Source organism: Dipodomys spectabilis, unplaced genomic scaffold (assembly GCF_019054845.1).
Source record: "Dipodomys spectabilis isolate Male_0828 unplaced genomic scaffold, ASM1905484v1 ptg000265l, whole genome shotgun sequence".
NCBI lineage: Eukaryota > Metazoa > Chordata > Mammalia > Rodentia > Heteromyidae > Dipodomys > Dipodomys spectabilis.
In genome coordinates, this window is record NW_024870942.1 from 685,877 (window position 1) to 697,702 (window position 11,826).

General features: G+C 36.8%; 1 gene segment (V, D, J or C); it reads left to right on the forward strand.

Moving 5' to 3' along the window:
- Nucleotides 1–10,707: 10,707 nt before the first annotated feature.
- On the forward strand, nucleotides 10,708–11,274 carry LOC122125451. The segment is given in 2 exon segments: nucleotides 10,708–10,753; nucleotides 10,886–11,274. Coding segments are annotated over 2 exon segments (435 nt in total).
- Nucleotides 11,275–11,826: the final 552 nt, after the last annotated feature.

Sequence of the window (11,826 nt, forward strand, 5' to 3'; positions counted from 1 at the left end):
TTGTCACTTTGTATGTCCCTCTCCCACAGTATAACCCCTGTTTTCACTATATTGGATGTTGGTATAATTTGGGGAGGGGAAGAAAAAACAAATTGTTTAAATAGGGATATAGGTGGTCCTATTGCAACAATGAGATATACAGACCATCTATTCTTGAATATATCAGGAAATTTTTTTCAGAATGTGCTGTGTTATGCTCACAGTAAACTATAGTATGCCTCAAATAATTTGATGTGATTGGACAGTTATTACAGGGCTGTATTGAATTCAGGAGGCCATACAACCTGACAGGTGAAGAAGATGAAAGAGGAAAGACCTATTGTTTGGGACTAATGTACCTCTTAGAAGTCTGGTAATATGTAATGTTTGGTGTTTTCTGCCTTTAGCCTCATCTTGACCACAAACATTCTTTTCTTCAGGTGTTCATGGCTCTGCAGATGCAGAACAGCCCAGTAAGTACAGGCTGATTCCACTGTGTGTTTTGTGCACACTGAGATACCCCTCCCACTGGCCTTGCACTTAGCCTATCAGAAGGTCTGAAATTTAGACATATTACACTGTGGAGAGCCCAACATATTTTTCTTATCATTGCATTTCTGTTCACATCTCTTTCCTACATTGGTAGAGTTTCACACACAATTGTTTTGGCCTCATAGATTTGAAACTTTGGTCTTGGTCTTCCCTTTTCAGTCCATATCTCATCCAGCACTACAAATATGTAACTTGGAGCTAGCCCAGTGGCTGATAGAAAATGACATCAAAATAAATTAACTACTGTGTGCTGGATTCTAGACAGCTAAAGAGTAAAGGCAATATAAAAAAAGAAATAGTCATTTAGATAAAGAAACTGTTGACATTGATACAGTTTAATGAGGCATGTCAAACACATTCTGGCCTCTTACCATGTGCCCACAATTCCAGTGAAGCAGAAATAGAAATATGCTCATGCATGGTGAGTACATGGTGAGGAAAAGGTCCAAATGTTTGTTCCACTCATCTAATTCCCATTTGTGGTTTTGAACTCTATAGCCTATAGAGTTCCCTGCTTGCATGAAATGGATGTGTATTGTAATATTACATGGAGGTGTCTCAGCACTACTTTCTATATAGTCTTGTTGTTAATCTGTCCAATTTCTCTACTGTTTATGGAAAGCAAAATACTATATTCCAAACTATTGTTGAAATGTCTGTTTCTCCCTACAATTCTCAGTTTTTACTTGGTTTTGTAGGTCCGTTGTTACAAACTTATACATTTATAAGCATTATATTTTTATAATTGATTAGCTTTTTATCATTAAAAATAGCCCTTCTTATTTTTCATTGTTCATTTAAACTCTATTTCATCAAATATTACTGTAGCATTTCCATCTCTCTGGCTCTACCACCAGCATACAACTTTCATCATTTACCTTATTTCTGACAGCTTCATTTGGATCAGGAATGTCCTAGTATTGGTAAATTTGAATTATGTGAAGACAGCTTTAAGGATCCTTTCCTTGGTCTGAATTAATTATAATTATAATGTAACAGTGGGATGTCCTGTTACGGTCTGGTCTATTTGGGGTTCTGAAATCTTCTTGTATCTGAATAGGCCTATCTTTTTGTATGTTTGGCAGTTCTCTGCTAGGATCCTGTTAAACAAATTTCCTAGACCATTAACTTCTGTCTCTAGGTGCTCCTCTACACCCATTATCCTCAGATTAGTCCTTCTGGTGGTGTCTTCCAAATGTTGAACAGATCTATCATATTTCTTGGATTTGTCTTGGACACTTGGATGCTCTTTTTCTATATTATCTAGACTGTCTTCAATCCCCAAGATTCGATTTTCTCCATGGTCTAACCTACTGTCAATTCTTTTTACTTTGTTTTTTATTTCTTTTCCTTCTAATTGGTCGGCTTTGATGGCTTCAAATTCTTTGTTGGAGCTTTGTTTTAAATCTTGTATGAACTTCTTTACTTCCTTAATTTGGTTTTCAGTGTTTATTTTCAAATCACTTAATTGATTGGTTATGGTTTCCTTGGACTCCCATTCCTTTTGTAGGGCACCATTCAACATCCCTTTGTGGTCTTCCTGGATTCCTTCAGCTATCTGTTTATGGATTCCATGAATGCCTCTATTGATCTTTGTCTATTCTCATGCCGCTTATGCAATACCTGTATTTCTCTTTGACTGATCTCCACCTGCTCATGCAATTCCTGTATTTCTCTTTGTCTGTTCTCATCCTGGTCATCCAATTCCTACGTTTCCCTTTGACTGTTATCAGCCTGCTCACGCAATTCTTGTCTTTCTTTTTCACTGTTGTCAGTCTGCTCACACAATTCCTGTATTAATCTTTGACTAGTTTCCTCACACTCATGAGATTGCTGTATTAATCTTTGGTTTGCTTCCTCTTGCTCCCTATCATGCCCACACTGAGTCCTTTGCAGGTTTTCAATCACCATGTTTACCAGTAGTGTTTGTAGAGTTTCTTGGAAATGCTCCTCTGGATTATTCATTAACTGTTCTGTCACCTGATTATCGTCAGTGGAAGCTGAGATGCCTGGACTTGCCATTTTTCTTGTATTTCTTCAGCTTGTTCTGCCCATTTGGTATGAAAGTATCACCAATCTTTGTGCGAGAACACTATTTTAAGGCAAGCATCAACCAGATTCCTGTAGTTGCATAGTCAAATTGGCTGAAGATATAACCTAGTTCAACAGAGACAATCTATTCAACATCAAACAACTATTGGCTAAGAACATCAAATAGGGATTCAACAAACCAGAAATTATTAGGTTTAGGGAGAATTGTAGGGGAAAATAGAGTTAGAGGGATGTGAAGGGGTAAAAGGAGAGTGAATTTAACCAAGTCCTAATCTCAGAGAGGGAAATGCATTAGACAGAGTAATAGGAGAGAGATTAAAAAAAAAAAACAAGAAAAAATAGAAAACAAAAATTTTAATTTAAAAATGAAACCCTTAAAATTATGAAAGTATAAATAATGATATTGGAAGAATAAAACAATAGGATAAGGGAAGGGAAGAGATAAAAAAATGAAAAATAAATAATAAACATTCTTAAAAGTGGAATACATGAAAACTATATAAGTATAAAGAGATAATACTACTATTAAAGAAGTTAAGCCAATGAGGATGTGAATTGAGTAATAAATTTCTGGATTAAGTAGGTACACAATGGGGGATAAGGTCAAAAAATTGATGAGGGGGATATATCTGGGGATGAGCAGAACAGCAATTAAGTCACACAAAAAAGAAAGAAACAGAGCAAAAAAGAAAAGAAGAAATGAAGAAAAAGAACAAAAAAATGCCAAAAGGTCAAAGAGATTTTTTTAAAAGCACACATACAAATATATACCTAAAATATAAATTATGAAAGAAAAAAATAATAAGAAACATTTTTAATAATTTTAAAGGTAGAAAAAAGAGTTCTTTGATTTTTTTTTTTTGGGGGGGGGGAAGATCTTGTATCTCCTCTCTGTCAATAATCAGTCTCTTGGTGGAGTCTCTGGTCTGCTTCTCGTGTTAGGCTTTCCTGTGGCCTAATTGGTTTCTTCAGTTAGTTAGTTTGACCAGGCAGAAAAATGTTCTGCATTACCTAGGATTTTGTCATCCTCTTCCCAAGCTACTTTGGTTGAAGGGAGATCTGCTTTGAGTATCAAAAAAGAGGAAGATGGACGTTTCCTTTAGCTTGGAGTTGATGTGATGAGGCTAGGTTCTGGGTAGGGTTGAGGCCTATCAGCAATCAGTAGCTTTTCCCTGAGGGGCTAGCTCCTGAGATACTCACAGATCCCAGCCTATAGCCATTTTCAGGGTTTATTTTTACTGAGTTTCAATTGTTTGTCTAGGCTGCAGTGGGGAGGGGCAGCCTCTGGCTCTGTTTACCCAGTGAAGAAAGTCACTCTTCCAGGGGCAGAGCTATCCCTGCCTGAGCAGGTGCCTTTCCCCTGGGTGGAGCTGAGACTGGCAGGTCAGGTCATGTTCCTGTGACCTGATAAATGCCTCTTTTTGTTTCCTTCCAAGGCCTGAGTTGGAGCTAGCTGCTTGGCTGGGCCTTCGTCTGCATCAAAGATGGAGATCTCCAGTGGTGGGGGAGGGGCTACCTTCCCACTGCTGCTCTGTGAGAAGGAATAAGGATAGCAAGGTTCTACTCACACCAGACTCTTGGTTTCTGGGCCATCCCTGGCTTGGGATTTGCATGATAAAGATTTCTGGTCCTTGTCAGTTCTTGCTGGTGGTGAGTAGAATCCGCTTGCATACCATGTCTGGCGCCTTTGTCCTGGACTCTCTCTGATGGTATGGCAGCCACGACACTGCCGCTGCTGCCATTGCTGCCACTGCCTCAGTCCTGGCTACCAGCAAGTACTCAGATCTATCTCTTTGCCTGGATTTTCCTTCTCTGGCCAAACTCTCTGTACTGTGATGGCACACTTGGTGTGATTCTCTAGCCTAGGACTGTTCACTGGCACACTAAAACTGCTTTCTATGTGAGAGCTTGTTTAGCCTCCAGCTTCTCCTGTGCCAACTTCCTCCAGTCCCATTTTCTTTCATTTAAGAGATGAGTTTTGTAGCGCAAAACTGCTCACTCTACATGTACTATGACTCTAGAAAAGACATGGAAACCAAAAGAACCAGGAAAAAGGAAGATAACACTTGTCACAGAGATTTGAAAAAAGATCAGAGGAAAAGGGTATGGAGAAAAGTGAGTGTGAACTTAAGAATTATCCAGACCTAAATTCCCTAAACCAAGTGACACTTAATACAGGACAAGGTAGCATGCTTTTTCTTATTGTTAATATGTAGATTTGGTAACACACCTATCTTCTGTTAGTATTTACTCTTAAATATGTGAACATTCAGCTGCCTTTTCTGCATTCATGGAGGGTGAGATTTCCTGGAAGCACACTGAAAAAGGCATTCATTCAATAGAGAAAATAGTAGTAAAATAGTCTCATTTTGCAGATGGCATGATCCTATTTTTAAAGAACCCTCTAGATATTTTCCCACATTACTTGAAAGAGTCCAAAACTTTGGGAAAGTAGCAGGATATAAAATAACCCACAGAAATCAGTACCTTTTCTGTATTCCAACAATGAGAAGTTTCAGACTGAAATCAGGAAAGCAACTCCAATTGTAATAGACTCCAAAAATATGTAGGCATTAACTTAACCAAAGGTGTGAAAGACCTCTACTATGGAAGTTTTGAAAACCAAAAAGGGACTTAAAGCAGATTTAAGAAGTGGAGAAACCACCCATGCTCCTGGATTGTGAAAATGGCAAAAATGCCCAAAGCAATTTGCAAATTCAATGAAATATCTATCAAAATTCCAACAACAATTTTCAATGATATAGAGAAAGCATTCCAAAATAATAAAAGACCCAGAATATCAAAAAGAATCCTTAGCAGAAAGAACAGTGTGGAGGAATATCAATACCATACTTAAAACTCTATTGCAAAGGCATAATAATAATAATTGCTTGGTACTGGCACAAGAATGGGCCTAGAACCAATGGAACAAAATAGAACAACCAGAAATAAATCCATATACATTTAGTAACCTGGAAAAAAGACAGCCTCTTCAAATAGTAATGACATAACTGGCTATACACATGCAAAAAACTGAAACTAGATCCTTATATATCACCCAGCACCAGATAAATAGAAAGCCCACAATGTTTGACAAGAAATGTACTCATTACCTTAGTCATGTAACTGTAACCCCTTTGTACAGCATTTTTATAATAAAATAAAATTTAAAAAAAGAAAAAATTCCACAGAATGGGAAAAGATCTTTACTGCATCACACAAGTACCTCATATCTAAAATATATTTAGAGCTCAAAAACTTAAGGCTCCCCAAATTAAATCCTCAAAGAAACAACAACCCAATTTAAAAATGGGCTAAAGACTTAAAGAGAGACTTCTCAGAAGAAATAAAATTGGCCAATAGACACATGAAGAAAGGCTCAACATTCCTGGCCATAAAAGAAATGCAAATCAAGAAAACATTGAGATTTCACCTCACCCTAGTTAGTTATCAAGAAAACTAACAATAACGGATGCTGGTGGGGATGTCGCTGAAAGGGAACTCCAGTACACCGTTAGTGGGAATATAAACTTGTTCAACCATTGTGGAAAGACTGAACACAGAACTTTGCTATCACCTAGCAATTTCACTACTGAGCATTTACCCATTTGACCACAAACAAGGCCACACTAAACTAACAGCACAGCCATGTCAACCCAGATGCCCCTCAGTAGATGGATCAAGAAAATGAGATACATGCACAATGGTATTCTATGCTTCCATCAGAAAGAATGATGTTGTACCATTCTTAAGGAATGGAAAGACTTGGGAAAAAATTATATTAAGTGACATAAACCAGACCCAAAGAAGCATAGGTTGCCTGGTTTCCCTCATTTGTTGTAACTAGAAAGTGCCTATAAATTGACAATTAAGAGATAGTAAAAGAAAAAAATACACAAGGACATGATAAATTATGCTGGACTCTTCACACTTACACAGTGAGATCAAAGGAGGATATTCTTAGGGGAAGGTCACAAAGATTCAATAGCTATAGACATATTGTCATAGAAAATGTTGTTTATTGAACTCCAAGAAATGAAAACAAATGGGTTTTTTGTTATTTTCGTCTTTTTCTTTCTCCTTTGTCACTCCTTTTGATATCTGTACTTTTTGTCTTATATATAGTTATATATAGTTTAACAGTTTGGAGGAGAGTAAGGAGGTCACAGAAATTATGGGACAAAGGATGAAATGTGCAGCAGTGATACTGAGGTGACACTATGATAAAAATGAACTGTACAACTTGTTGGAGAGAGTGGTGGGAAAAACTGGGAGAAAACAAGGGAAGAGGTGACACTGACACTGTTCAAAAAGAAATATACTCAATTACCTGAATTATGTAACCATTATCCCTCTGTACCTTACATTACAATAATAATTTTAAAAAGAAGTAGAAAGAGAGAGACAGAGAGAAAGAAAAAAGAAAGAACGAAAGAAAGAAGGAAAGAAAGGAAGAAAGAAAGAGAGAAAGAAAGAAGGAAAGAAAGGAAGGAAGGAAGGAAGGAAGGAAGAAGAAAGAAAAGAAAAAAGAAAGAATCTGTGTTCAAGGGTAATTCGTAGTAGGCTTGGCAGGAAGGTATCTTTCTCACCCAGCCTTGGTCATTTTGTCATAAGGTGATTGAGGAAGAATTGTGCAAGTGAGCTGTTTTTGTTTCTCTGTTGTCATACTAGAACCATTCAGATAGTGCACTCAAAACCTATGAAGATTCAAGGTTCTTCCCATGTAAACCCCAGAGATGCTTCACTGAAACTGTGACAGTCTACTTAGTGCAGTGTCCCAACGATCACTTATAAATCTGAGTCACACATACACATTGTATTGCAAGCCACCGGAGGAGGTTCTTTCTTTCTGAAGAATAACTAATTCTGAAGCTTCATTTTCTTGTTGGAGGGATCTCTGAATTTGTGTACTGAAATCGATTACCAGCTAACTTGTTTGTGTGTGTGCATACACACACACATACACACACACACATACACTGATACTGGCACTTGAACTTAAGACCTCACCAGCTCAAAGCTGGTGTTCTGCCACTTGTGAAATACCTCGAGCTTAACTTCATGCTGATTAATTGGAGACAGAGTTTCCCAGGCTTTTCTCACCAAGTTAGTTTTGAACTGTAACTTTTCAGGTCTCAGCCTCCTGCATAGATAAGGTCGCAGGTGTTAGCCTAGCTTACCAACTAACTCTTAAAAAGAGATTTAAGAAGGTCCTCCAAACCAGAGGACACATAACTACTAACCCTGCTACCTGACAGTTAGCTCATCCTGATGTCTCAAGAAAATTGTGCACTACTTCTGGAAGTATAAAAGGGCTCATTTTTTCCCCCTGAATTCTCACCAGTATCTGTTGTTTCTTTTCTTGCTGATAGACATTCAGACAAGGGTGAGATGAATTCCAATGTTATTTTGAGTTGCATTTCCTTTATGGTTATGAATTTTTAATCATGTATTTATTGGTAATCTGTACTTCTGCTTTCTCAAATAATCTGTGCACTTATTAATATGATTATTCTTTGGGGTGTTTAATTTTGTGAATTATATATTGTGGATATTAATCTGTTGTTACATGAGTAGCTTTTAAATATTTTATCCCAACCCGTTTGTTATGTCTTTCTTATGATTATTATTTAATTTTTAATCTGATGTAATCTCTTAATCAATTCTCACTCTTTCTTGACTATAGGAGTCCTGTATTATGAAAGGTTTTCTCTATGTTTTTCTACTGTTGCTTCAAAGTTGGAGTCTTCCTTTAAGATCTTTGATTTGGAATTGAGTTTTGTACAGAGATAGGAATCTATTTTATTATCTGTATGTGAACATCCAGTGTTCCCAGCATCATTTGGCAAAGAGGCACTCTTCTCCAGAGTTTGCTTTTGGAATCTTTTGCCAGGAATAAGATGATGGTGGTTGTGTATATTTATTTCTGTGTCCTCTATTTTGGTCCAATGGTCAATGTGTCTGTTTTTTGTTGGTCCCAGGTTGTTTTTGTTATGAAAGTTAAATATTGTGATAGTGTCAACAGGAATATGACATTTAAAATGATTTCATTACTTCAACAAAGACTATTCATTTTACTGGGTAAAACAATATTTGTTCATTTATTTACTGTATTTATCTACTTATTTTATTCATTTATGCTAACTAAAAAGGCAGTGTTTGTTATGGGTTCCTTATATGTAGCCTTCATTAAATTCATTTCTAAGTTTCTCCAGAACTTTTATCATGAAACAATTTGAATTTTGTGAGGGGTTTTGATGTGTCAATTGAGATGATCTTGTGTTATTTTTTGCTGATTCTATTTATGTGATGAATTTCATTTATTGATCGTGTTTGTTGAACTTTCCTTACATTCATGGAGTAAAGCCAACTTGCTCATGGCATATGATCTTCTTAATGTGTTGTAGAATTCTGTGTGAAAGAATTATTATTAAGAAATTTTCATCAGTCTTCAACAAAGATATTGGTCTATGATTTTCTCTCTTTTTATTGTTTGTCTGTTTAGTTTTGGAAAAGTGTAATACTTTCTTCATAGAATAAGCTTGATATTGTTCCTTTCTTTTCTATGTTATGGAAGAGTTTGATGACTATTGGAGTTAATTGTTGAAGACTTGATGAAACTCGCTGTGAATTCATCAGGTCCAAGGTTTCTATTTATTAGGAGATTCTTTATTTTATGTTCAATCTCATCCCTTATTTTAAATCTGTTTATGTGGTTTATATCCTTTTGATTGAATTATGGTAGTTCAACTATACCCAGGAATTTGTCAATTTCTTCTAAATTTTCCATTTTATTTAACACAAGTTTTCAGTTTGCTAGCAATTATTTTTATTTCTTTGATGGTTATTTTGATATTTTTTCATCTCTAATTTTATTAACTTGAGGGTTTTTCCCCTCCTTCTTTTGGTCAAATTAGCTAGGAATTTTATCTTTTTTTTTTTTTTTTTTTGGTCAGTTGTGGAGCTTGAACTCTGGGCCTAGATACTATGCCTGAGCTCATTAGCTCAAGGCAAGCAATCTACCAATTTGAGCCGCAGTGCCACTTCTAGTTTTCTGGTGGCTTATTGGAGATAAGAGTCTCATATACTTTCTTGCCTGGGCTTGTTTTAATCCTCAGATCTCAGCCTCCTGAATAGCTAGGATCACAGAAATGAGCCACCTGCACCAGCAATTTTATCAATCTTATTTCTTTTAATCTTATTTTTCATTTTAGTGATTCATTGTATAGAATAGTTAGCATCGATTTAATTCATTTCTAGTCTTTAGTATTTATTCCTGGCCAATAATTTGCAGTTTACTTTGCTTTCATTTTTCTAAAAGTGCAGCTGCTGATTGAAATACTCTATAGTACCATCTACTTCTGAGTTTTCTTTGTTGAGATTTTGATTGACTGATCTTTATGCTGATGAAAACGGGAATTTGAAGTTTCTAACTTTTCTTGAGGCAGTCTCTCTGCATAAGCCATGATGACTTGGAATATGCTATGTAGCCCATGGTAGCCTATAACTGATACTCTTTGTGTCTCTGCCACCCATGTGCTGGGACTTCATGCAAGGGCCGCAATCCCATGCTTAAAGCCATCCATTTATTTAAGTTTGCACAGTGAGGCATAATTTAATACTCTGTTAAACAATATGAGCTAGTGACTAAACATGTTCACATTCCTACAGCTTTATCCTAAAACTTACTTTTATATTTTTCAGTAAGTCACTGAGTTGCAAAAAAACCACCTAAATACAAATAATAAACTTAAAAACTTAAATCTTTTAAGAATATGGCAAACCACATAATGACTCAAAATATAAAAAATATCAGCTATTCTTAAGAATTAGAAAGGATCAACAGAAGGCTAATAGGTATCTAACACACACACACACACACACACACACACACACACACACACACACACACACGGACACTAACCATCAGAAATGGAGAAGCAGCACTGGCCTTTAAGAGGTTAACAGTCCTCCAGTTTTGGTATCTTGCCCACAAGGGGGCACATTTTCCTAACACACACCCACTTCCTGCTGTCATCCTCAGCTCACATTTCATCTTTTCCTATGCCTTCACCTTTGCTTACAACAAGAAATCAAGATTCACAGATTGCAGAGGCTCTGAAAATGAGCTGCTCCCCAGGACCAGTGATGGTACTGCTCTTATTGTTTGGTGAGTGATATGGTGCAAAAAAATGTTCATGATGCTGAGGGAATCTTTACCCATGGTTTCTCTAAGAAACAGGATGGTCATGACCAAGCATATCAAGGTAATTCTCGCTGAATTCTCATATTTTTTTTTCAGGAGGAAGCAATGGAGACTCGGTGACCCAGACACAAGGCCAAGTGGCCGTGTTAGAAGGGGCTTCCCTGACTGTGAACTGTTCCTATGAAACCAAAGGGTACCCCACCCTATTCTGGTATGTCCAATACCCTGGAGAAGGTCTGCAGCTCCTTATTAAAGTCTCTAAGGCCAATGAGATGGGAAGCCATAAAGGATTTGAAGCCATGTATGATGAAGAAAACACCTCCTTCCATTTGAAGAAAGCCACAGTCCTAGTGTCAGACTCAGCTGTGTACTACTGTGCTTTGAGAGACACAGTGGCAGAAACCACAGGGGGAGCTGAGCACAAACTGAGCTGCAGCAGGAGCCTGGCTTCTAAGTTTTTGTTCTGCAATAGTACTCGTTGGTAGAGGATGAAACAGTGTAACAATGTATAATGTTTGCATTCACCACAGGTAGCACTAGGATCACAATAGAGAAAAATGCAGACATTTTTCACATAGGTGCTCAGTGAAAGAATGAAATTGTGTTTTAAAAGTATAAAACCTCAAGATGAATGAAATGCTCTATATGTTCATTCTTTTTTCTTTTTATATTTTGTAAAAGAGTGAGGGACTTAAAGGCATACACCGCTACACCTGGTTTGTAAATCTGAATATCACTATATCCTCCTGAACTTGACCTGGGTCACAACTTCTGTATTTAGATACAGAGTTGTGGCATAGTCTAAATACTAATGTCTGCTTAGTAAGCTGCTGGTGCAAGAAGGGGTTATTTCAGAAGGAAGAATCATAATAAAGCTGAGTTTATGCCAAGAAATAACACATTCTTAAAAAAGAAATATAGGAAAGGAAGGAAAACAGATTTCTACATATGACCACACACATGGAAAGAGAAGATGGAATGTTTCTTAATTTTGTTTTGTAAAATTTACATGACTAGAGACTTGGCATTCTTGAGAA